Raw genomic sequence first — 27,160 nt, 5'->3', positions numbered from 1 at the left:
TCTCACTTTAATGTCCCTAAGACAACTAACATAAGGGACCTAGTCTAAGAATTTTTCATCGGGGCGACAACACATGCTTCGGGGGTACCTCAGCAATATAAGTCAAATAAGACAACCATGAGGGGGATGGAGTACAGCGAATGAACACCCAAGTTCATTAACACCTACAGGTGGCGAACCTGCTAATGTTTCCACAAGACTATCTAGAAAAGTATGTGGTCGTCATCTAAACTCCGCTAGATGACTAGATCAACCAACAACGAGGCCTCTCATTTGTTTATTACACACCAACTATCTACCCATGTTCTACACAACATATTAGTAGATAAAAATATACATTTTATACATAGATAAAAACCTGTATAGCATGCTTTAATCAACACATATTTCACATAACAGATGAGGCACACACACACATAACACATATCTCATAGAGAATAAATCATATCTATGAGTTAGAAGGAAGTGAATACACATTCACACATATAAACAACAATATACTTAATACACTCAAACCATACTTGTATTATTATCGTGTTTATGAAAGGTAGTATACACTCACTTGATCAGAAGATGATCGGACAGCACTACGGCTTGCAAAAGTAGTAATCCTTAGCAGATCTGGAAGATCTTCACAAAAATCGAACTTCTCGCGGGCAGAGCTTCGGCTCGGGAACCGCACTTCTCGGGATCTTCGGGATCCCGGGACTTGCCTCGGGGCTCAAGAATATTACCGGGGCTTCGGGATATTTCTGGCATGCAAAACGATGCAAAACGGGAGAGAGAAGAGAGAAAATTGGCAATTGGGTCGGCTGCCCTCGCATCCTATTTATAGGAGGCTGGAGCCTCGGAGTACGCGGGGCGTATAGGCCTCCGAAATCGTCACTGCATGCGTCATCCGAAGTGTCGACACTCTTCGGTGTACGCGGGGCGTACACGAGTACGCGGGGCGTACTTCGGATGAGTCCGATGACTCGTCCTTCGGATAATGCCGGATTTTCAATTAAAAATAAATACAAATTATTTAATAAACTTCAGAAATTCATATCTTCTTCATACGAACTCCGTTTTCGACGTTCTTTATATCCACGCGAAGGTGAGACTACACTCTACAACTTTCGTTTAGACTCCGTCGACTAATTTTGAATTTATTTTTATTATTTATTTTTAATAGGCCGGGACAGAAACTTTCGTTATAAATTCATAACTTCTTCGTTTGACGTCCGTTCTCGCCTAACTTTTTATCGCTTCGATACCAACAATGAGATCTTCGATTCTCATTTAGATTGCCTCGGCTAAAAACCGCTCGATCTCAAATCGAGTATTTCAGGCTGCACACTGCTAAGCCGAAACTTCGATAAATCATAACTTCCTCATACGAAGTCAGATTTGGGTGTTCTATATATATTCGGAAACCTCGTTTCAACTACTACAACATTAACCAAAGATATCAAGTTTATTTTACACTTAAATTTTGACGCTTATTTTTATTCTTAACTAATCAAACCACATAATTAAGCAATTAAGCACAAAACACACAATACTTAAATAATAAAATCTTATTATTTCAAAACGGGTTACAAAGGTTAACCTAGACCATTACATTACTTAAAAAATAGCAAGCCCGGAAACACAGGCGTTACAGCCCTATTACCTAAACCTAAACAGACCTTATGAACAAAATCACAAAAAACACCCAACTAGCTAACAACTGAATCTTTAGAGTTGTGCACCAAGCTTGCATTCGATTCATATTTCTCAATTGTGACATCCCCATATTTACGGCCAGAAAAGACCGATTTTTGTTTATGCTTTATAAAAAATCAGAGTACTTCTTTTAATAAAAATGTTGCGGAATTTGTTCCCAGTAAAACATGATAAATACGTTATCAAAACATTTTTGAAGAAACGTATTTTATTCATTTTAAAACGTTTGGGATATCATCGTCAATACAGAAACATAAGCATAAACGAAACTTACATTTATTTACACTAGTGATCTACATCTCTTTGATCTCTCAGTGTAATGTGACTTCATATTAACACCTGTGATATAAATAAACTGAGTGGGTCAGGTTGGGAAACCTGGTAAGTACATAGGGTTTTCAACCCACAATAATATAATTATTATGTTTAAACAATCAAACAATCAACCCAATTACCCATCCTCATTATCTTATTTAGTCTTAAGGATTTACCCTAAGAATCAGCTATTCCTCGTTTATTTATTCCTAAGGATCATCCTAAGGAATCGGCACGAAGTGCATCGTTACCAAGGCTTATAGATTATAACTGATGAACATGTAGTCCAAAGCATCTGGTAAACACTTAGTTCAAAAGTAACTAGTAAACACTCTTAGTTCAAAAATACCTACTGAACACACTCAGTTCAAAAATGTCTAGTGAACACACTCAGTTCAAAATACCTAGTGAACACACTCAGTTCAAAAATACCTAATGAACACCTAGTTCAAAAACACCTACAGGTTACGAGTCTACTAGCATTCCACTGGACTGTCTAGTATCGTCCATGGTCGTCATCTATACTCCACTAGATGACTGGATCACTGTCAACATTGATGTCTTTCATCGTGTTATCACACACCAATTATTTCATCTACCCATGTTTTACCCAACACATTTTGTAGATATAAAATACATATACAGTTTAAATCATTTAAAACATGTATAAAAATCTTTCACCCAGCATAGACAGCAAGTATTCAGACAATATGCACACACAGCACGTAATTTATATTGAAATACTTCATATCTATGTGTAAGATGAAAGGGACTATGCACTCACCTGAAAGGTGGTGACTTAGCACTCGGATAACACTCCGATACTCTCAAAACAATTTCCTTCGATAAAACCAAGTATCAATACCACTAGGGTTTAGTCTAACGACAACCGCGACAAATTAGTAGTCTGACTATTATTATTATTATTATTATTATTATTATTATTATTATTATTATTATTATTATTATTATTATTATATAAGCATTAAATAACACTCAATATAACTCATAATAATAGCCCAAATAATTATTTTAAGGACCTAATAACATTACTATAATTATTTGAAAGCTATATTAAATGTTGCATAAGCGTAGCTCACTTACAGTGGATTTTAAAGAAAACCGGGCTTTGCTCAGAGCAGCGTTTCGAAACCGAAAGACCCTTTTTCTCGGGACTCCGGGAGCCCCGGGGCTTCCCTCGGGTGCTAGGGGGTTTACCTAGGGTTTAGGAGACTCAAAAGGGGCTAGAGAGATAAATTTATTAGAGAGAGAGTGAGAAAATGTGTGAATTGGTGAAGGAAGAAGGCTGCACCTCGTAGCTATTTATAGGCGCTAGAACCTTCGGTTACGCTGGGCGTAACTTGGATATGGCTTCCAGCTGTCTTCGCACGTGGCTTTTTCTCGGAGTAGATAAGAACCGTAGTACGCGGGGTGTAATGCGAGGGTGACGCGTCGTTCATCGGATGCGATACGTGATCAGCAAGCAACGGTCCAGATCATGCCACGTCATCAGGCTTCGCAAATTGCACACTTAACTTTAAAAATTCATAACTTTTGCATACGATCTTCGTTTTCGACGTTCTTTATATCCACACAAAGGCGGGAACATACTCTACAACTTTCGTTTAGACTCTGTCGGCTAATTTTGACTCGATCTTAAATTTTATATTATTAACAGGTCGGGACAGGATTGGTCCGTTAAATCCTCATAACTTCTTCATCTGACGTCCGTTTTCGCCCATCTTTTTCTCGTTACGCTATTCTTAACGAGATATTTGATTATCGTTTAGGTCATGTCGGATAAAAATCACTCGATCTAATATTCGAATTTCAGGATGTACACTGCTAATTCGAAACTTCGAAAAATCATAGCTCCTTCATACGAAGTCAAATTTGGGCGTTCTTTTTATTGATGCTCTTAGTTTAACATACTCTACAACTTTCGTTTAGATTGATAAGGCTAAATCTCGCTCTATCGTAAATTCACTATTTAAGCTTCCCGGTGCCGTGTCGGTTCCGTCGCGAAACTTCGACGGGTCATAACTTCTTCGTTATAACTTGGATTTCGGCGTTCTTTATATGTACGGAAACCTTGTGACGTATTCTACAACTTGTTTAAGATTATTTATTCTAAATAATCTTTCAAAAGCGGTCATTTCAGCCGGAGTAGCGATTTCAGGGTTGATTTTCTCGAGCTTCTCATCGAGGACATACTCCTTATCCTCATAGCGAGCAATGGTGCGAATGTACCTTATCCATTCACTAAAGTTCGTTCCATCGAAAGTGACCTTTTGGCAAAGGCTCATCAATGTGAAGGAACTAGCAGCAGCGTTGTTTGCGTTCGACATCTACAATTAGAAAGGACAAAGATAGATTAGAATATGAATCCCTAATTATCACCCAATAAGAAAAATTAGGGCTAGGATCAAACAACAATATTTACATATTTAGAAAAGGGATGTCGTAATCTAACATGCAAATAAATTGAAGGTAAGTGAATGACGATTCACTAATTCTCCACCACAAAAACATAACTTTAAGTCCTAAATGTATTGAGAATTCCTAGGTTCGGATGAGATTCATTGAAACTATTCAATGGCATGTTTAAAACTTGATATGCCCCTCTTGTTTGTGACTGGGATACCGAGGATCACAAAGCGGGTGTGAATTACCATGCAAATTCACATGGTGCCTTCATTGTAACGATCACCTATTCGATGTGCCGGTAAACCACACACGCTTCATCGAACTATGATAAACAATGAATCACCCTTTTCCACCTTTGCTTAGAACCAATTAGTGTGCCGGTAAACCACACACGCTCCACTAACTTCTTAGAAAGGGTGCAAAGTGTAATTTCATGGGATTGCATCAATTCACTTTTCCTAAAGTAACTAAGATTGGGAAATTTTAAAAAATGTGCAATTACTTTGTATTACATATTATAATTTTAATGAGATTGCCCTATCCTACCTGTTCGGCTAACGACCCTCCACCGATCAAGCAAGCGGTGGGTGTGAGTGTACACCCATTAAGCGCCATTTTATAGGCCGCAATCTTATACCCACCTTATAGATCGGCTTCGTGAATGAGGCCTACTAACGGTAAGACTAGCATATTTAGTCATACATACATACATACATACATATATATATATATATATATATATATATATATATATATATATATTATTCTTGTAATATTATATTAGTATAGGGTTGTATTTTAAACCTTTTAAAATCTAGGGTTTGAAATTTAAATTGTCTAAATTAAAACTTTTAATCACAAAATATAAATTTGAAAACTTGAGGACAAGTTTTAAACATTTAAAAACATGGAGGATCAAATAACAAATCATTTTAATTAACAATTAATTCCCTAATTATCTATATTTGATTTATTCAAGATTTCATGCAAGATAATTATCAAATTAATCAAAATAATTAATTAATTATCATATAAGGAAATTAAATATTTTATTAGTTGATAAATATCTTTAATTAGATCAAGATTATAGTCATATATATCAAAAAATCGGATTAGGGTTGATCTAATATGATTAAGGTAAGTTTCCATAAGATAATCATGAAGAAATCCCGAATCTGGTCATTCCTGACGCTTGGACTCGCCGAGTGCACCAAGGGACTCGCCGAGTCAGGCCAACTCGCCGAGTCCACTATGGGACTCGCCAAGTCCATGACTCAGAAACACAAAAATCGAATTTTGCAGTTAAGTTTCAAACAAACAAGCAACAATTTAATAGAAACCAAGCTAGGCTCTGATACCACTGATGGGCTTTAGCCATAAGAACTTTCTTATGTGCGCATGCAAAACCCTAATGCTTGGATCTAGGCTTTCTAATTAAACATGCTTTGAATCCAAGACTTCTAATGACTAATTATGTGTAATAACAATACTAAATCAGATCTAGAATCATACCTTTGAATCTCTTGTTTGATCTTGTTGTCTTAGAGCTCTAGAGTCACAATTGTCACTCCTCTAATGGCTTACAAACACCAAATAGCAAGGAGGATGATTTGGGAGAGAGGAGAGGGGAGGGAATTCGGCTAGGGGTTCTCTACTTTAGATGAAGTGTCGATTTCCCTTTGCTATAGGGTCTATTTATACTTGTAGACTCCTTAAGGGTTACAGCTTAAACCCTAGTTGGATAATCTTCTCTTAAAGCAATCCAAATCCATTCCTTAGATAGCCTTGGACGATTTTAAGTTATCCCTAGCTTCTAGAATTCGTCCAACCCCTATCCAATATGGATTTACAGTCTAAAGTTTAACTATCAAACAATTGACAGTTTATACCCTCTTATTTAATTAATCTCTTTAAGTCACCAAATTAATACCAATTAATTTATGACTTATATTAATCAAATAACAATATCATTATTCTTTATATTATTCTCATAATATATTAATAATATTTATTCTCTCTTAATAAATCATCCTATCAAGTTGCTATGGTGAAGGCAACCCAAAAGGACCATGCACAACCGGGTCAAATACTTGCCTAATATAGTTGCAGCCTTAGACACTATTCCAACAGTTACATCAATAGTCCAGGAATAATGACTTTAGACCTTTCACACATGGGGGGATCAACCCATCCGATGAAGCGACAAGCAGAATCCTTCAAAAAGGGGAAAATAACAAATATTATTTGATTACAAATCAAAATGGGTGCAAACAAATTTCTTTACCTTTTGAGGGCAAGCATAGAAACGTCTGCCTGGGTTCTTCGGTGTCCATGAGCATTTAACAACAGCAAACTTACCACAAAAATAGAGAACCATTGTGTGATTAACTGACAAGACGACCGTTAACAAAGAGAGATGAGAGAAGGAAGAACAACTTGAAAGTTGCAGAACAACGTTTGGGGAAGAACTTCAACGTTGGGGAAGAACGTTGGGGAAGTCTTTATATATTATTTCAGGAATTGTAAAAATGGTCCCTCAAGTAAAAAGACATTTATGCCCTCGTGTGCAATGCACGTGAGGGGTTTAACAACCACAAACAAATGGTTGTTAACCCCAGGGACTTGTTCCACAAACAAACCTTTCAATAAGGACCAGAAATCCAATTTTTAAAAGGTTTGGACCATATCCACAAAAAATGACAAACCACAGGGACCATTTTTGCATTTTTGTCGAAATTTAACTAGGAAATCGAAGTAATCCCGGAGATCACGACCTCTCAACAACACATCTCAGTTTTAAAACATCAATATTTATCTATGTTATGTTGTTAAAATAATACAACTAATAAACATAACATATACAATCTAACTATAAATGTGATATGACTGTATAGACAGTTATCAGCTTGGTAGTTTCAATTTACCTCATACGTGCACAAAAATATGTAGGTTTATATATTTATACAAGTTTTAGAACTTGTATCTTAGGCTCATACATGTGCTTGTGTACACTATACTAAGTTTTACCAACTGTTTAAACAAGTATCGTACACTTTTAATTGTATGTTTATCAAATATACTTGTCGTTTATCCATTTACCCGTATCTGCGGTTGTTAAGTACAAACTTGGCAGATAACTTTATCCATATATCTGTATGTAGGTTTATCCGTTATCCATATAACTTTGTCGCTATAAACTTTAACTAGATTTCATTATCTAAAAACCACAGTTTAGTCTTATCTTTATCAAACATTTCCAAACACGGTTTTACTTACGACAAAGGCATTACTTTTTTGATCTTTTAAAAGTATTATTATTTTCAGAAAACCTGTGACACTCACCAACCTTTGTGTTGACCCTCAAACTTACATGTATTCTCAGAAAATCATTACACAAGCGTTCAGACAGAAGATTGATTACAGAATACAGACGCCCTAGCTATCTAGTTTTTGTTATCTGTTTACCTGTTTAAGACAACTACTGTATTATTATTATATGTAAGAACCATGTATTCAAACTTAATGATGGAATACAAATATTGTTTTGTTTATCTTTGTACTTGTGCTATATATTCAATTTATCTATGATCCATGAACTTAGTCGCACTCCCGGTATGTTCTGCCTTGCCCGGGGGTGTGACAATAACTCCAATATGTATAATTCATTCCATCTAGACGAGTACTAATTGACTGAAGGGAATCATCATTTCCAGTGATGTTGGCAATGAATAAATAACTACGACAATAGATAAGCAATCTGAGAATGAGAAGAACAACAAACCAACGAAAGCAATGAATCGAATAGCAAGAGATCAAACAGCAACAACGAACTAACAACAACAACAAGCGAGTACCAACAAACAAATAAACATCAGCAATGAAGAAGCATCAAACAAATTGAAAACGAAACGACTATAGTAACCCTAGAAATTTTCGATCTGCGTCATAAATGACTGCTACAAAGTCTTCTAATAATGTATCAAACCTCCGTTATAATACCATGATAATATTATCATATGATTATGATAAAGAGAAATTAGAATGTTCTCAATGAAAAACATAAAGGCTACAAAAAATAAACCGAAGAATAAACATAAATTTTGCATTGACCATGTTTGCAGATATATACTTTGCATGATTTTGCCAAACACAGGGACCATTTTTGTCAAGCATAGGGACCATTTTTGCAATTTTCATAATTTTTCATATGGACACACCAACTTGAAGCCTCTTCTGAACTTGGTCAGAAGTTGTGTGTCCATAAAGGCTACAAAAAGTAAACCAGTCATTTACTACCTTGAAGCCTCTTCTGAACTTGGTCTTGAATGCTTCGAAGGGGTACTGTAGGGTTAGACTCGACCATGTCTAAGATTTCTGCAGATATATACTTCGCAGTGCAAGCCCTAAGTTTTCTAGTTTGAACACAAGTATGTTTGTCCAGTAAAGTTTTCACATACCAATAATCACTATCTTTTGACCTTGAAGTTTGTAGTGACCAAGAACAATTCACTTCATTGCCCTTACCTACCCCACTTGCATTTACATTAGGTACATTACCTTTACGCACAACCCTAATCCTTGTTTTGTCATTTTTCTTGAAGCCAAGATTCCTTCTAGTCTCAATGGCAAGTTTGTTGACTTTGTCCTTAATTTCCTTTTTACTTTTATACTTTTGACCCACTTGAAAAGTAACTGCATGGACTTCACCAAGAGAGCACTTCTTCTCCTTCACCGTCTGTTTTAATATTGCTTTCCTCCTTTCATCATCAGTATCTTCACCTAATGAATCCCATTCATCATTATCAATTACTTCAACATCTCCATGATATTCCATATCAACATCTTCCTTTTCAGTCTCAACACCCTTTCCTCTGTCAACATATTCAACATCTACATCAACATTCATATAGAAATCACTCATGTCCACCTCAATATCACTTACATAATTTTCTTCATCTTCAAGAAAGTCATTATCTTCCTCACTCCCCTCACTACCCCCTTCACTACCTCCTTCACCAAGTCCTTCACAAACTCCCTCACTTTCAAATTGAACTTCACCTAGTCCTGTGCCAAGTTCTACACCAACTCCCATACTTTGATCATTACCATCATTAAAAGTATATTGATCAAAGAAAGGATCAAAGTCTTCAAATTGAAATGGTTGGTCATCAAAGGTATCAAACACTCTTGTATTTACATCTTGGTCACCAAGATTTGCACCTTGATCATGAACTTATGTATCTTGATCACCAACAGGTGCACCTTGATCACTAATATTTGCACTTTCATAACCAATTTCAACATGTGCATCTTGTTCACCAACAGTTGCAGTGTGTTCCAAGTTGAAACACAATTTCTTACTACATGATTGACTCCCTTCAACTAATCTCAATCTCCTATTTGAATTGTATTCGGGTGTCTCATACCATACCAAACATAATTCAAGATTTGGACATCTTCCTGGTTTTGATTTACTAGATGCAAATCAACCACTGATGAATTCGATTTTGGTATGGGCACATCATCTGCTATTTCCTCAATTATGACCCTAGGTATAACTCTTGGAGACATAAAGTATGTAAGTAACTTAGTTTCATTATGTTCAGTGTATACCTTGATGATCTTATGATGTTCAATGCATTGTGCAAGACTAAGTACATCAACATCATTCCCTAGAGCTCTAAGACCAAACTCCAAATCTCCATTTGGCAATTAATAGTGGTAGTAAATGACTGGTGGTACCTCATAACCAAGCTTCAGCATCACCTCGTCCAACTCATGCACAGAGAATTCATCCATGTCTACCAAGTCAACGTGGTCTAATTTTCCTTCAATGTAGCTTATCCCTGGGAATTTTGTGAACCTTCCTCCATGATGGAGCTCAATAGTGAACATCGTGGGATATCCTTCTGTAAAAATCATGAACCAAACCAAAAAAAACATTACTTTATATGGATTGTAAAAGAATTTTTTTGTTTCAAAGAAATATGTAAGAAACAGAGTACGTTACCGTAAATTCGGATTGCATCAAAACACTGATTTCTTGGCCTGATTTCCCACATTTGGAGCATACTCGTGGATTCGAACTTACGATTGAAGTTGATGATCAAATGCAGGATTTCAAGGAACGATTAGGGTTTTCGATCAACAAAGTGGGTTTAGTGGGTAGAGTGAAGGGTTATTAACTGTGTATATCATTCAATATGGCGGTAATCGATGATATAGAGGTGGAAAAACGAAAATACCCTGTCTATATTACAGGTAACAGAGCATATGGACGGAAGTTAGTGTGAGGGACCAAAAACAATGGAAAAATCCAATTTTGAACCAATGGTGCGTCAAGCTTTCGTTTTAGACCAAAGTCGCATAATTTTGCCAAACACAGGGACCATTTTTGCAATTTTGTCTCCCTTTTATTAATAGTAAAATTATCTATTCGCGAATCACAAAGATTTTATAGAACAAGACACACTCAAAATAAACCGCTTTCAAGAACATCAAAATGGTCAGTTTGCAGCGGCAGAAATTATAACGAAGAAAAGAACCCGCCAAGATCGACGAACAAGTGAAGACTCTTAAGAAATTACTACTATTTATCTGGTACACTTTCTCCCTATTTTTCAATTCACATCCACATGTATTCATGATTTCATGTCGACTGAAAGATTGAAGTGTAGTTGCTCATCCGATCAATGTTTGGTTTAATAATCGTTGTTGGTAGATGTTGGAAACTCGAAAGTGTAGCCAATTGTTTTCCAATTTGGTATCTAATTTTATTAAGTTCAAAATAATGATGTATTTGGTCATCAATAAACTATAATTTCTTAGTCTCTCTTGGTCGTTAGTGTTTGGGCTTTTCGCCATCCAGATTCTCTTATGGCGAGCAGTTAGAAAATTTCATGATAATTAACATAAAATAGTTGTAGGGCTGTTTCACGCTCTAGGTGAGACAATTTCGTCATGTTCCTGTTTGTAATCCGAGTATATTTTATGAAATTCATGAAGATTTGAGCCAGGGTTTAGTGTGTAGTAGCTGATGAAAGCGATGAAACGGGAGAGAAATGGGGGAATATGGGATTTTGAGCTTGGTATTGCTCCGGCGAGCGGCGGTGAGGATCTGATTCTCGGATTGGACGGCGGGACTACTTCGACGGTGTGTATATGCATGCCTGTGTTCCCTTTCAACGACGGCAGTCTTCCGCCCGACCCTCCTCCGGTCCTAGCTCGTGCTATCGCTGGCTGCTCCAATCATAACAGCGTCGGAGGTACTACTTTCTCTCTTTATCTCTCTCTCTCTCTCTCAACACCTTCTGCATCTATAACTTGTACTTGACAGAAACCGCTGCAAGGGAGACGCTAGAACATGTTATGGCGGAGGCTCTTTCAAAGTCAGGTTCTACCAGATCTTCAGTTCGAGCAGTTTGTTTAGCTGTATCAGGAGTTAATCATCCAACAGACCAGGAAAGAATCTTAAATTGGCTTAGGTTTGGTGTTTAATTTCCCCTTACATCAATCCATCATCTTCATCCATCTTTCCAAATGCAAAACCTTCTTAATTAGACTCGATGTTTGATGTTTCTTCATTCTTTCTTCTTCATCTACACAGAGAGATATTCCCGAATGATGTTAGATGTTTTGTCCACAATGATGCTGTAGCTGCCATGGCTAGTGGAACAATGGGAAAGCTTCATGGCTGTGTATTAATTGCTGGAACAGGGACAATTACTTATGGGTATACTGAAGATGGAAGAGAAGCTCGAGCTGCTGGTGCGGGACCCGTATTAGGTGATTGGGGAAGGTAGTTTTGAAAAACTTAGCTATTTCTTGCATTTAACCCTACTTTTGTTAAGATGTATCTTATGTACATGTAGTGGATATGGTATAGCTGCAATGGCATTGACATCAGTAATAAGGGCTTATGATGGCCGGGGCCCACAAACAAAGCTTACATCCAGCATCCTGCAAGAACTCAAACTCTCTTCACCAGATGAACTAATTGGGTATATGTTTCTTGAATCTTTATATGATAAAGATAGAATCTTGTGGTTTTAGGAAACGTCTAATCTTCTATTATGATGTTATTACTGATAAACTTGATTTGAATATAGGTGGACGTATGCTGACTCATCATGGGCCCGAATTGCAGCTTTGGTCCCTGTTGTGGTATCTTGTGCAGAAGGAGGTGATGAAGTTGCAAATGGGATATTACTTGATGCAGTTCAAGAATTGGCTGAAAGTGTCAAAGCAGTTGTTTCAAGACTCGGGTTATGTGGTGAAGGTGTATTTTGCAAACCCCAAAAGTTAAAATGAATTTTATTTTAATAATGTAAAGAGATAAAGATGTAAGATTTATATGAGTTGTTTGGCAGATGGAAAGGACACGTGTCCTCTTGTGATGGTTGGAGGTGTTCTTGAAGCCAATAGGAAGTGGGATATTGGAAAAGAAGTAATTAATCGTGTTTCCAAGGAGTTCCCAAGGATACATCCAATTAGGCCAAAGGTAATTACTTTTTCTATTAAGTTGTTTTTTTATGCATTAAGTCAAAAAGTTTCCCTTTTTCTGATTAAGTGTTGTATACATAAAGACTTTCTTTTTTGGACTGAATGAACTGTCTGAAATTAGGTGGAGCCTGCGGTTGGAGCAGCTTTGCTTGCATGGAATTTTCTAAAGGAAGAATCATAGCGTTGAGAAGCTAGAAATAAAGAAAAATAAGTTGACCATTATTGATGCAAGAGTGATTTTTTAATTGTATAGTAGTGATAAAAGAACACAAGATTTTTTTTTCTGTATTGATCAATTATTTGTATCATGCTTTAATGTTACCAGAATAACTAGGAGCTATGTCCCATTTAAATGAAGCACCACCTGTTTTTTCATGTCATTCGAAATGTGGCATATATCTTGTATGTTTGTTTTCTGTAACTTTTTGATATTATATTGGCTGAATATAAGCAATAGATTTTTCATTAATGAGCAACACTTCGCTTCTCAGGTGCTTTTACTTTACTAAAATGCATCCACTATTTACATGATTTCTTTGTTGATGGAGAATAAAGAACATCAGTGAAGATAAGATCGCCTACGTGGAAACCTCATCAAACATGATTGCAAGAAAACGGTACATGGACATTTTACGATAAAATTAACAAGAATCAAATAATTCTAGACGTTAGGATGTACAAATGCAACAAAATGAAACCATGATTCCAATGAAACGTTTCCTCAAGTAAGAAATATACAATTTTGACTAAAGTAAATGGACAAGATTTATTGTCTTCCCTTATTGTTACAACTCATAACAGCATATAACGTTTATAATCATTTTTAACACTAGTTCTGAAAAGCAATTTCAATTTTTTGGACATATGATGTATCAAGCCAACCTCAACCAAACCAATATAAAAAATTTGCGGTTTTCGTCATTTAATAAAAAGAAAAATATAAGCAAAGGAAAAGGCACAACCATGTCTTATGATCCCCCCTTCAAACACCAAGCAAAGTTTTGTGTATCAAAAGTCAAAACAAGTCAAATCACAAATTCTACCCAAAAAAAAAAAAAAAAAAACTAAACCAGATAATAGATGATAACAAGAATCAAGTAGTAGTGATGTAGTAGAAACAGCAACAGGCAAAACTGGAGAACAATTCCAAAATATGTTTTTAGATTGGGGAAGGTGGGATTTCAAGAGTAAGACCCGCTTGAATCTGTCCCCAACCAATCAACCGCCAATGCTTCTCCACTCGCCTACTCAGCGCAATCTTCTCACCTTTACTCGTACACACCGGTGACGTCAGCTGCAGTTTCGCCAGGTCATTCTTAACCGCCAACACACGGGCCCCAGTCGACATGGACCCGATATTAAGCATCAGTATTTCCGCCTTCGCCAGCTTGGACACCTTCCCTTGCCTCTCTGTTCCTTTCGTCTTCACACCCAACAACCTCCTCAACAGAAAAAAGTTCACCTGTTCAAAATCACACATTCCACTTTCCATCACTTTTTCACTCCATTATTATTATCAAAAAACTCATTTTTCTACTAAATTTATTTACCTCAAGTTCAACATAAACATCGGGCAGAGACCCGACTTCTCCAAGAACCTGCCCGACGAGCCGGTCAGCACGGGTCAGCATAGGGTCCATCGTGGTCCCCACTCCGATAAGCCCCCCAGGAACAGCAAACTGAAGCTCATTCTGTTCTGCATATAGTGAAACAATTCTAGAATATATAGGAGTGCACTTGATGTTCCCACTTTCATCTTTCACAACAATCCCTGGGCGAACTTCAATGAACTGGTTTACCTTCAACACACCCTGTACAATAACACATTTACATTTTTGGTCCCTGGAGTTTTTAAAAAAAAAAAAGTCACAAACCTTGAGGATACTTCCACCAGCAACACCACCTCTAATCTCATCAACTTCAGATCCAGGCTTATTAACATCAAAAGACCGAATCACAATCATATTTGGAGGTGAAATGAAGTTTCTCTCTGGAATTGGGATTCTCTTTATGATGTATTCACACACAACATCGATGTTATACTTGAGTTGAGCAGAAACTGGAATCACTGGTGCTCCATCAGCAACAGTTCCCTGGAGTTAATAATTTTAATCCAAGGGTAGAAAGTGACAAGTTATAATAATAATATAATATCCACATTAAACACTAAAATGACCTGGATGAATTTCTGGATTGCCTCGTGTTGATTAATGGCTACGTTTTCTTGAATTAAATCAACCTTGTTTTGAAGGATTATGATATGCTGGAGCCTCATGATTTCAACAGCAGCTAAATGTTCAGAGGTTTGAGGTTGAGGACAGCTTTCGTTTGCAGCTATGAGAAGTAATGCTCCATCCATGATTGCAGCTCCATTAAGCATTGTAGCCATGAGAATATCATGTCCCTATGAAAATAATTGTCATTATATATTATATCAAATGATTAAGCATTATCTGAATTATGATGGAATACTTACAGGGCAATCAACAAATGACACATGCCTCATCAATGTCATCTTGCTGTTTTCAAATCCAGGAACATCACATTGAGGGCTGTCTTCTTTTCCACTTCCATATGCCCTGTGAAAAATTTGGATGCATCTTTAATGACATACAATGTTATAGTAAATGCCAAGAAACAACATTAATGATTTGCTTGTAATCTTACTTGTAACACATAGGTCGAGGACACCTGTCATCTTCACATTTGTAGATCTTTGCATTGGCATACCCAAGTTTGATAGTGATGTTACGTTCCAACTCATTTTTAAAACGAACAGTCTGGATATGAATGAAAACGACATTAGAGAACCTTCTTTAGAAAATATGCAAAGAGAATAAACATGAAAAAGACATTCATCAAGTAACTGAATTCACTGGTTTTCTAGTTACAACTTACAACTAGAAGTGAGTGAAAATTCAATCTCATACCAAGGGGATGAATTTGGGAACATGTTGACTACTTTTAGAAAGAAATAATGATAAAGAGATGGCATAAAACTAACAACTTAGTGTACTAATCCTTGCTCCATTCATATGCTTCTATATACATCAAGGAAGTGTTAAAGAGAAGAGATCATTTCATAGAAGGTATCAAGGTATTGTTTCACTTCCTACACTAGTGGTATGATAATTAGTTCAAAGCAGACTGGAAAATAAGTACGGACCTGCACACCAGATATTGCTTTCACAACTGTTGATTTGCCATGAGCCACATGACCAATAGTACCTGTTGAAAGAGACAGAAAAAACTAGTTAAGGCAATGTAAGGTATTTAGGCGATCGATGAAATCTCCAGAGTTGGAAAAGGAATAGGATTATAACATGAGCAGATCGGAGAAACAAACATTCAAGAAAATCTAAGTAGTTTACCAATATTAATCGTAGCCTGGCGAGAAATGACCTCCGGTGAGAGCGGATGTAGTTTCGTCACATCCAGCTTGCTCAAATCCTGCTCCATTAAACCTTTTCGAGACATTTTCACTGTTCTTCAAGGACTTTTCAGTATTCAGCCTCACAAAGTGTAGAAACCCTAAGTTAACACCTCGCCTGCATCAAATATCAACTATCAGAGGCTCTCCTTAGCGGTCACATACAGAGAAACACATACAACGCAATTCTCGTGGAAACTTAACGAATTTCGAACCTGCTTTTAGAGAAATCGAAAATTGTTGAAGCGAGAACTAACCTTTGAGTGAGGAAACGCCGAATCGAGGAGACGTTGGAGAGATTCTCCGATCCTTAGACGATTGGTGTTGGTGGTGGCTAAGGCGATAATATTGAGCAGTAACGTTGCTAGGGTTTCAGGGTTCTACAGCAAAGTAGAAATTAGAAAAGCAGCATTGACGTCGCACATGACATACTTGGGAACCCCGTTTTATATGTCCATTGGAATATACCAAATTGAAAAAGAAAAAAATAGCAACCTACTTTTTGTGATATATATTTTATTTTTGGATTAAATATAAAATTATATAAACAAAATATTATTTAAAGTATTTATAAGTTTATTTCAATTTGACACCGGTATAAACATTTTTAGGTGTTTGGATTTATTTATTTTTTGCTTCTTCATATGATACATACAGGTAATAATGTTTGGGATTTGATTATTTAACTCAACAATCGTTTTTTTATAAAAGTTATTATTAGATTATGTCGTGATAAAATTGAGTTTAAAAAAATATTTTGATTAACTTATGTGGTGTCAAAAGTTATAGATTGATAAGTCATTTAGAAAAGATGTTCAAATTAGCTTATAGTCATTTTATAGTTATTTTAGATGAATAAGTAATAAGCATTTTAAAAAAAATCATATTTTATAACTTATTCAAAATGACTTTTTGAAAGGTAAAAAAACCCTTTTGAAAAGTGTTTATCAATTTGCCAAATACTTTTTAAGGCTTATCTATTTTTTGAATAAATAGGAAGTGACTTCTATGTTTAATTTACCGTGTATATATTCTTATCATTATCTCATCCCATCATAATGGTGGATGATTGCTTTGATTTTGGTCTCATCCTATTTAAATTCTTCACCTCATGATTTCTACTTGATGACTTCGAAGATATGGTAAAAAAAACATGAATTTTCTCAACAGATCCGGATACTCTAATCGGATTTTAGCTTTAAATCATATCAATGTGAAAAATGAAATTAGAAAATGGAGAGCGGGCAAGAAACGTATAAACATTAAAGACATAAATAAAATGTTGAAGCAAATTAATGATGTTGCATTAATGGCAAAAGATCGCCCTTTAACTTCGTCATAACGAACCTGTTGCCACGTGTGAAAAACAGGATTTTAGAGATGGATTCGGTCACTGACTTGACCTGAAACAAAGGTTGAGGTTAAGATGGGAGATTGACGATGACGAGAAGTCTAAGTTCTTTCACATTATGGTTACCAAAAACATGAGAAGAAATCACATACATGTGTTAAACGTCGACGGGGAGTGGATTAATGATCCTTCCAAAATAAAATAATAAAAATGAAATATGGGAGTTCTTTCAAAGAAGATTCATGAAACTATGTACAATCGTCCCAAGCTGAGAAACGATCGGTTCGAGAAGCTCTCGGTGGAAGACAATACGTTTCTCATTGCATCGTTTTCAGAATGAGAAATTAAGGATTTAGTTTGGTATTGTGGGAATGATAGGTTGCATGGGCCTAATGGCTTCGCTTTCAACTTCTTGAAACACTTTTGGGATTTGATAAAATCGAAGGTGATTAGATTAGTAAAATATTTAAGAATTTTGGTATTTTCACAAAAAGGATGCAATTCTTCATTCATCTCCTTGATCCCCAAAGTTTGTGATCCACTTCTTTAAAAGAATATGGATTTGTGAACCTAGTAGGGTGTATGTATAATACATTATCAAAAGATCTTGTTAATCATTTAAAGAAGGTGTTGAATAAAATTATAAGTCCGAACAAACAACGTATATTCTAGATGGACCGCTCTTGCTAAATGAAGGGTATTCATAGAGTAAAAAAAATGAAGAAAAAAACCTTAGTTTTTAAGGTTGAATTTGACAAAACATTCGACTTTTTGAGTTGGGAATTTTTAGATTTGGTCATGAAACAAATGGAGTTCGAATGGAAATGTAGAAGATGGATAAGCGGCCGTCTTTCCTCAAGTAAAGTCGTCATTTTAGTCGATGGATCCCTCATGGAGGAGTTACAAATAAAAAAAAAAGTTAAACAATGTGATCCCTTATCTTCATTTCTTTTTTTTTTGTTTTTTTTTTTTGGTAATCGTAGTGGAAGGTTTGCACATTTCCATGGAAGCGACTTATGAGCTCCACTATTTCCTAGGCCTCTCGTTTTCAAATAATGGTATATCTCTTTCATGCCTTCTAACACCCTAATTCCTAGAAGATATGAACTCTATTAAATAGATCAACATTGTCCCAATGATTTTTTTTATTGGAATATCAGAGTATGCTTTATCAAAAGCAAACTATATTTGGCTTGACCAACATACAAATACGGACATTACTTTATTTCATCGTAATATTTATTGTCTTCCAACAAGTATCCATCTTCCAAAATGTTTATATCAAACCTATGGAATCTTATCTTTACCATCGCTTTTCATCATAATATTTATTATCTTCCAACAAGTATCCACCTTCCAAAATGTTTATATCAAACCGCAAAGGATGCAACGAAGAAGGACACATTTCAAAACACCGGCCGAAGAAGAAGGAGGCAACGAGGCCTAATGTCCCACCAAAGCCCAAGGCGAGAGCTTTCCAAATGACCTTGGAAGCAGCAAAGGATACAACAGATGTCGTTACATGTACCTTGATTGTAAATGGATTGTCTGCCAATATATTGTTTGATTCAGGAGCAAACTACTCCTTTGTATCACACAAATTTGATGAAAGACTAGCATTGCCTGTTGATAAACTTGATAATGTTATAGTTGTAGAAGTTGACAGTGGAAAATTCATATATGTTAGCGATTGCATTAAAAACATCGTTATCGACTAGAATGAAAACGAATTCCACGAGGAATTGTTACACATTGAGTTGAATGGTTTCGAGATCGTACTATGAATGGATTGGCTTAACGCCAATGATGCCGAGATACTATTCCAGAAGAAGATAGTAAAAGTAAACCCACTTAGAAAAGAGTAATTTATGGTGTACAAGGACAAACGCAGAGTAAATTCTGGAATCATTTCCCTGATAAAAGCCATAAAATGTTTGTCTAAAGGATGCACATCATATTTGGAATTCGTGATCGATGCAAAGAGGGAGAATAAGGATATACAAAGAATACCTGTGGTATATGACTATTCAGAAGTCTTTCCTGATTATCTTCCTGGATTGCCCCCTGATAGACAAGTAGAGTTTCGAACATACTTGTGGTCAGGATCAACACCAATAGCGAAAGCACCATACCGATTAGCACCAATAGAGATGAAGGAGCTTATGACGCAACTTCAAGAGTTGTTGGACAACGGTTTCATTAGACCTAGTTCATCATCCTGGGGAGCCCTGGTGTTATTCATGAAAAAGAAGGATGGAAGCATGAGGATGTGTATAGACTATACAGAGCTAAACAAGGCAACGGTAAAGAACAAGTACACATTGCCAAGGATTGATGATTTTTTCGATCAGCTGCAAGGTTCGAGCTATTTCTTAAAGATCGATCTTAGGTCAGGATGTCATTAGCTGAAGGTGAGAGAGTAAGATACTAAGAAAACCACATTCAAAACGAGATACATACACTATGAGTTTTTGGTTATGTCATCTGCGTTAACCAATGCTCCAACAGCATTCATGGATTTGATGAACAGGGTTTGTAAACAATTCCTTGATAAATGTGTGATAGTGTTAATGGATGACATTCTGGTTTACTCAAAGAGCCAAAAGGAGCATGACAAGCATCTATGAGAAGTGTTAGAAGTTTTGAAGAAGGAGAAGTCGTATGCAAAGTTCTCTAAATGAGATTTTTGGATTAGAGAAGTCCAATTCTTGGGTCATGTCGTCAACCAATAAGGAATAATGGTTTATCTAGCAAATATTGAAGTTGTTATGAAGTGGGAACGACCAAAAAGTACCACGGAGATTCGAAGCTTTTGGGGATTAGCTAGATATTACCGAAGATTTATCCAATGCTTTTCTTCGATAGCTACTCCATTGGCAGCTTTGACCCATAAAGGATCTACATATACATGGAGTGAGAAACATGAAGAAGCATTTGAGAAGTTAAAGAAGAAATTATGTGAAGCACCAATTCTTTCTTTACCTGACTGAGTTGAAGACTTCGCAGTCTATAGCGATGCATTTGGAGTTAGGTTGGGTTGTGTTCTGACCCAAATAGATAAGGTGATAGCATATGCATCTCGATAATCAAAGGAGCATGAAAAGAACTACCCCACTCATGATCTGGAGTTGGTAGCGGTAGTATTCACATTAAAGATATGGAGGCATTATCTTTATAGCACAAAGTGCAAACTTTTCATCGATCATAAAAGTCTCCAGTATCTCTTTGATAAAAAAGAATTGAATATGAGGCAACGAGGTTGGCTAGAGTTACTCAAGGATTACGACTGTGAGATACTTTACCATCCTGGTAAAGCAAATGTCGTAGTTGATGCTCTAAGTCGAAAAGTAAACTTGAAAAGAAGAAGGCCAAGAGCGTCAAGAATTGAAGTTATCTCAACGATTGTGGAAAACATCAAGAAAGCTCGAGAAGAAGCTTCGGAGAAAAATGACTGAAAAGAAGAATGTTTAGGCAGAACGTTGGTGTTCGGTAGAAACAATCAAGGATTGAAGGTATTCCAATATAAGATTTGGGTACCTAAGACGGGAGGAGTAAAAGATCTTCTGATGAAAGAAGCTCACAAGACCATGTACTCGATTCATGTCGGCAACTCTAAAATGTATATGGATATGAAACCCTACTACTGGTGGCCGACGATGAAGCTCGATGTTGCAAAATATGTGGCTGAGTGTGTAACATATGCAAGAGTTAAGGCACAACATCAGAGACCATATGGGATTTTAGAACCTTTACCTATACCCATGGGTAAATGGGAAGACATCACCATGGATTTTTTGAAGAACCTGCCCATAGCGAAGGACGGTCACGACATGATTTGGGTGGTTGTGGATGTTGGATTGGTGTCTAAGTCCACAACTATTATTGGTATGTATTCGAATCGAGAGTACCATGGTCCATTTGGGTTGCACTTCACAGGAACAATTTATATGGATAGTCTTTTGAGAATAGTATGTTTATGATTTATATTAATATATTATAAGTTCTAATATATTAATATGGAATCATATTATTTAATTAGTATTAATCAAGAATTAATTTAGAATTAATTTAGTGATCAAAAGGAACTAATTAATAAGGACTCTTATATTTATATATAGTGGGTCAATGCTTATTTAGAATGGGCTAGGCTTGCATGGAAAGTCCATGGAGCTTTAGCCCATGGATCTTATGGAAATGAAAGGTCATGGGTATTAGGGTTTATATGAATGTAACCCTAATCCATCACACTATATAAAGGGGTCCTTGGCACATGAAATGGACTAGGGTGTGAGTAAACAAGAATGGGCCAATTTCTAGTGTGCTTACTATTCTCTCAAGTTTTCCAAGGCGGTTTTGGTGATTTGTGATTCCACTTGAGGCTTCCACACTATTGGGGCTAAGCTCTTAAAGTTCAAGACTTCAAGCTCAATCAAAAGGTATGTCATATAACTCGGCTTTGTAGTATAGTTGCTTCATATTACGCTAGTTAGGACTAAAACCTTGGAATACTGAATATTTGAATGTATAATAGAGAAAACATAGATCCAAGGTTTATAAGGTTGCTTGTACACCATAGGAGTGTTAGAATGCTCAAAACCCTTCAGTGGATCAGTTCACAAAGAGCGCACACTTTATAGCAGCCAATGAGATATGGTGTATGGATAAGTTTGCAAATGCTTATGTGAAAGAAGTAGTAAGTCTTCACAGTGCTCCTATAACGATTGTATCGAATTGTGATAGTCGTTTCACGTCAAGGTTTTGGAGGAATTTGCAAGAGGAATTGGGTACGAAGTTGTGTTTAAGTACCTTCTACCAAGGTGTAACGCCCGTAGATCCGGGCTAGTCAATTTAGAGGCAATAAGTGTCGAAAACAACTTTTCGGCAAAAGATTATTTATAATAATAGTCTTAACCAAGTTGTATAATATGTCTCAAGGTTTCCGTACATATAAAGAATGCCAAAATCCGAGTTATAACAAAGAAGTTATGGCCCGTCGAAGTTTTACGGCAAAACCGGCACGACACCGGGAAGCGTAAATAGTAAATTTACGATGGAGCGAGTTTTAGCCTTAGCAATCTAAATTAAAGTTGTAGTATATGTTATACCGAGAACATACAAAAAAAGAACGCCCAAATCTGACTTCGTACGAGGAAGTTATGAATTTTCTAAGATTTGGCTTAGCAGTGCACGACCAGAAACTCGAATTTTAGTTCGAGCGGTTTTTGGTTTACGTGACCTAAATGAGAGTTGAAGATCTCATTAATAGGAACTCAACGGTAAAAAGATAGACGAAAACAGATTCCGTATGAAGGAGTTACGAATTCTTCGCGGTCATTTAGCAGTCTAATCTCCTTCTACTATTAAATTTAAGATTGATCGATAATTAGCCGACGAAGTAAAAAGGAAAGTTGTAGATTTTATTTTTACCTACGCGTGGATATAAATAACGTCAAAAACGAAGCTCGTATGCAAAAGTTATGGACGGAGCTTAGTCTCTACTTTTCGAGCGCGGTGAATTCGATACAGTTTTGTAAATCCGAGATAGAATGAGAAATAGCCAATAGGGTCTAAATGAAAGTTGTAGTACTCGTAAATACCAACGCGTGGATATAAATAACGTCGTAAATGGAGCTCGTATGCGAAAGATATGGACAAAGCTTAGTCGCTACTCTTCGTGCGCGATAAATACGATACAATTTTTGTAAATCTGAGATAGAAGGAGAATTAGCCGACGGGGTCTAAATGAAAGTTGTAGTACTCGTTAATACCAACGCGTGGATATAAAGAACGTAGAAAAAGGAGCTCGTACGCGGAGAGATTTAAAAGAGATGTAGATAACTAGTGTAGATAACTAGTGTAAATGAATGTAAGTTCTGTTTATGCTTATGTTTCTGTATTGACGATGACATCCCAAATGTTTTAAAAGTGAATAAAAATATATTTCTTTAGAAATGCTTTGATAACGCAATTATCATGTTTTTCTGGGAACAAATTCCGCAAAATTTTTATTAAAAGTACTCTGATTTTTATAAAGCATAAACAAAATCGGTCTTTTCTGGCCGTGAAAATGGGGATGTCACAGTTGGTATCAGAGCATTAGTTTAAGCGAACTAGGAATATGGATTTATTTCTAGACTTAAACTTAGAATGCTAAGCAATGATGGTGAAGAGTGTGTCTTAGGTAATACACCTGAATAGACACAAGCACTAGATTATTTTAGGGATTGTGCCTAAAATGCTTTTATGTGCTAAATGCTTGTGCCTGATATGCTGTTATTTGTTCGGATCTATGGTCTATTGCCGACCAGATCTGGAAACCCTATGTTTTTAGGATTCTAAGCGTTTAACTACGATATTAGAACTAGCATATAAACGTTTCGGGGTGATAAGGATGATTTAAACGTCAATCCTAAATAAAGATCTATATTCACCTTATTCGGTGTATAGATCAAGATGGCAAGGACCAGTAGCGGAAACATGAATGCAAATGGGAACCGAGATCAGCCCCCAGTGATTGAGCAAATACCGGTTGTGGTGGCCACTGCTGAGCCAATGATGATGGTCGGAGTGCAAGCGATGATTCAGGCGATGTTGGATTGTCAAATGGAGGAAAGCAGACGTTTGCTCCAACAAAATCGAGAGGAAGCAACCATACAGGTCAAACAACCTGAGTTAAACGAAGGGCAGACTGAGGAGGGAAACTACAGTGGGACTGTTGGTCAAGCCAACCCACCGATTGTTAGGCAAAACCACCAGGATGGAGGAAATGATGGACGTGGATGAAAATACAAGGATTTCATGGCGTCCAAACCACCGAGTCTATCTGGAAGCCCGACGCCGGTGGAAGTCATGAACTAGATCTCTGAGATGGAGACGATGTTTGAGAGTTGCGAGTGTAGCAACAGGCAGAAGACCGCTCTCGCAGTTCCTCTGTTGAAATATGGAGTACTAAGCTGGTGGAAGCTACTGGCTGATTCAATGCAAAAAGGTGAAGCAAGCAAGATGTCATGGGAGGATTTTCTGGTGCAGTTGAAGATGCAATACTGCTCTGAGCAGGATCTTCTGGAGATCAACAACGAATTCCAGAATCTAAATAAGGGAAGAATGAGCGTTACTGAATACGCTGCAAGCTTTACTAAGAAAATGAAGCTTGTTCCTCACCTCATCCGCAAGGTGCGAACACAAGAACATGAAACGAAAACCCTGGAGTGAGAGGGGAGGTAAACCAACTCAAAGAAATGCCAAAAAGCAATCAACAAACCATACCCCTACACCCAAAAGGTCGTACAACGGCAACCATCCTAAGTGCAACCGATGCAACTTTCATCATCACGGACCCTTCCGTGAAATGCATTGCGTTAGGTGCAATAGAAAGGGACACACCGTCCGCTACTGCAGAGAACTAGCCCAACCAACTGCCTCAGCCACAAATGTAGGAGTAGACCGTGCTTGTTATGGGTGCGGAGTAACGGGACACTTCCGAAGGGACTGCCTGGAGTCAAACATCATGAACGCTGGTGGGGGAGGCCGAGTATTCGCAATGGGCCAAGGGGAGGCTATTGCAGACCCCACGGTTATTCTGGGTACATTTCTCCTCGATAACTTATTTGCATACATCCCATTTAATAGTAGGGACGCAGAGGAGTTCCGTGAGTCACAAGTTTAAAAATCTACTCGAGCAAACACCCCAATCATTCAACAAAACTTTCATAGCAGTAATAATAGAGATAGAATAAAAAGCACTAAAAACACATACGTATAATTCACTATCCCACTAACAAGCGTCTTACAATGAGTAGTACCGACATCGACATTCGACGTGGATTAGTGTAGCCCTACCCATACCAGTTCCATGTGTTTAAAAAAAAAGACCCTTTCACTTTAACCATCGACTAACGAAACTCGATCGATTCATAACGACAAACCCGACACAAACCCCAATTGGTTTCTAGTTTCAAAACCCCGAAGTACTCATGTGAGGAATCTTTACAACCTTCCCGTAGTATCCCCCAACAGATCATTTAGAAATACCACGCATACAACAAGTCAAATCCAAGCTCAGAAACTAGTAGTGAATTCAACCATGAACTTCAAAACGTAGCTGCCCTAATGCATCAAGTGAATATGCTAACATTTAGAAGAACATAAGTAAATAAACCCAAAACCACACGATCCCGATCAGTCGAAGTGATAGGCGGAGTAATGAAGGTCCGCTGAATCACGCACATTAGGATCTAGATTCATAAAGGAACAAGAGGAACAAATGGACCAGAAGCACTCACGCCTGCCCGCAAGAGTTGGAGTCCCAGTCAAAATGCGAATTTCGGGACGAAATTCTCTCTAACGGGGAGATAATGTAACAACAGCAAAATTCAGGTCAAAATTTAAACTTTTATAAAACCATAATTAAGTATACTAAGTGGTATATATCGTAACAAGGGTTTCATATATATAAAGAACACAAAAATCCGAGTTATAACGAAAAAGTTATGACCATTCTAAGATTTCCGACAAAACCGGCAACACCGATTAAACGAAAACGTGAAGTTCCAATACAATACTTTTTAGCCTTAAGTATCTAAATGAAAGTCGTAGATATCATTAAACCGTGAACATACATAAAAAGAACGTCCAAATCTGACTTCGTATGAGGAAGTTATGATTTTTCTAAGTTACGGATATAGCAGTAGACAACTAAAAACTCGAAATAGAGATCGAGAGACTTTTAGCCGACCCAAACTAAATAAGAATCGAAGGTCTCAACAATAAAAGCGCAATGGTAAAAAGTCTGACGGAAATGGACGTCGGATGAAGGAGTTATGGAACTTTAACGGACTTTTCCTGTCCCGACGTATTAAAAATATAATATTAAAAATAAAGTCAAAATTTGCCGACGGAGTCTAAACGAAAGTTGTAGATCGTAGTCTCACCTTCGCGTGGATATAAAGAACATCGAAAACGGAGTTCGTATGACGAAGATATGAATTTTAGAAGTTTGCTAAATAATAAATATATAAATTTAAAATGAATTCCGGTATTATCCGAAGGGGGAGTCACCGGCCTGATCCGAGTTACGCCCAGCGTAACCGGGTGCTAGGCCTCGGTTCGGCGCCCCTACTCCTCTATGCCCTCCCATCCGAAGTACGTAAGCGATGACGTCTCGTACGCCCCGCGTACCGAGGTCTTTCAGCCCCTATATAAAGGGTGCGAGGGTGCCGACCATATTTGCTAATTTCCTTCCTTTCTCGAGCCGAAGCTCTGCGTTTCAACCCTCAGGGTCATCCCAAGGGCCCGGTTTTCATATCCAAGTTTGGAAGGAAGTTTTACGCTCCCGAGATTCCCGAGAATCCCGAGAAATCCGCTTTCTCGAGTAGAAGTTCTGCTCGGTTTTCGTCTCGCTTTCTTCAATCTATCAAGTGAGTTCATAC

General features: G+C 37.1%; 2 protein-coding genes across 5 annotated transcripts; one reads left to right on the top strand and one right to left on the bottom strand.

Moving 5' to 3' along the window:
• Positions 1 to 10,890: 10,890 nt before the first annotated feature.
• On the top strand, positions 10,891 to 13,331 carry LOC145096158 (uncharacterized). 4 transcript variants are annotated; one of them, XM_079033927.1, is made up of 8 exons: positions 10,891 to 11,049; positions 11,455 to 11,714; positions 11,786 to 11,933; positions 12,056 to 12,247; positions 12,321 to 12,449; positions 12,558 to 12,727; positions 12,819 to 12,949; positions 13,073 to 13,331. In XM_079033927.1, the coding sequence occupies exons 2-8, from the start codon at positions 11,486 to 11,488 to the stop codon at positions 13,130 to 13,132; spliced, it is 1,059 nt and encodes a 352-aa protein (XP_078890053.1). In that variant the 5' UTR covers positions 10,891 to 11,049; positions 11,455 to 11,485; the 3' UTR covers positions 13,133 to 13,331. The 4 variants fall into 4 exon arrangements, with proteins under 4 accessions (XP_078890053.1, XP_078890067.1, XP_078890060.1 ...); XM_079033941.1 differs by having other exon boundaries at positions 10,894 to 11,049; positions 11,483 to 11,714; XM_079033934.1 differs by having other exon boundaries at positions 10,895 to 11,049; positions 11,473 to 11,714.
• Positions 13,332 to 13,849: 518 nt separating this feature from the next.
• Positions 13,850 to 16,808, bottom strand: LOC145096152 (eukaryotic translation initiation factor 2 subunit gamma-like). The gene is made up of 9 exons (XM_079033920.1): positions 16,639 to 16,808; positions 16,323 to 16,499; positions 16,118 to 16,179; positions 15,619 to 15,731; positions 15,428 to 15,530; positions 15,128 to 15,355; positions 14,826 to 15,044; positions 14,502 to 14,762; positions 13,850 to 14,413 (listed from the first exon to the last, which is right to left on the bottom strand). The coding sequence occupies exons 2-9, from the start codon at positions 16,426 to 16,428 to the stop codon at positions 14,111 to 14,113; spliced, it is 1,395 nt and encodes a 464-aa protein (XP_078890046.1). The 5' UTR covers positions 16,429 to 16,499; positions 16,639 to 16,808; the 3' UTR covers positions 13,850 to 14,110.
• Positions 16,809 to 27,160: the final 10,352 nt, after the last annotated feature.

Source organism: Lactuca serriola, chromosome 1, assembly GCF_051521515.1.
Source record: "Lactuca serriola cultivar US96UC23 chromosome 1, Lser_US96UC23_V15, whole genome shotgun sequence".
NCBI classification, from domain to species: Eukaryota; Viridiplantae; Streptophyta; class Magnoliopsida; order Asterales; family Asteraceae; genus Lactuca; species Lactuca serriola.
This window is presented reverse-complemented; position numbering and strand designations above follow the sequence as displayed.

What these genes read in the sequence shown, in the direction of transcription:
- LOC145096158 (XM_079033927.1), top strand. Translation starts at nt 11,486, where the DNA reads ATGAAAGCGATGAAACGGGAGAGAAATGGGGGAATATGGGATTTTGAG. An exon ending in CAATCATAACAGCGTCGGAG is followed by an intron (nt 11,715 to 11,785) that starts GTACTACTTTCT and finishes TGTACTTGACAG; the next exon opens with AAACCGCTGCAAGGGAGACG. An exon ending in TACATCCAATTAGGCCAAAG is followed by an intron (nt 12,950 to 13,072) that starts GTAATTACTTTT and finishes GTCTGAAATTAG; the next exon opens with GTGGAGCCTGCGGTTGGAGC.
- LOC145096152 (XM_079033920.1), bottom strand. Translation starts at nt 16,428, where the DNA reads ATGTCTCGAAAAGGTTTAATGGAGCAGGATTTGAGCAAGCTGGATGTG. An exon ending in CCTCGACCTATGTGTTACAA is followed by an intron (nt 15,531 to 15,618) that starts GTAAGATTACAA and finishes AATTTTTCACAG; the next exon opens with GGCATATGGAAGTGGAAAAG. An exon ending in CAATCCAGAAATTCATCCAG is followed by an intron (nt 15,045 to 15,127) that starts GTCATTTTAGTG and finishes TATTAACTCCAG; the next exon opens with GGAACTGTTGCTGATGGAGC.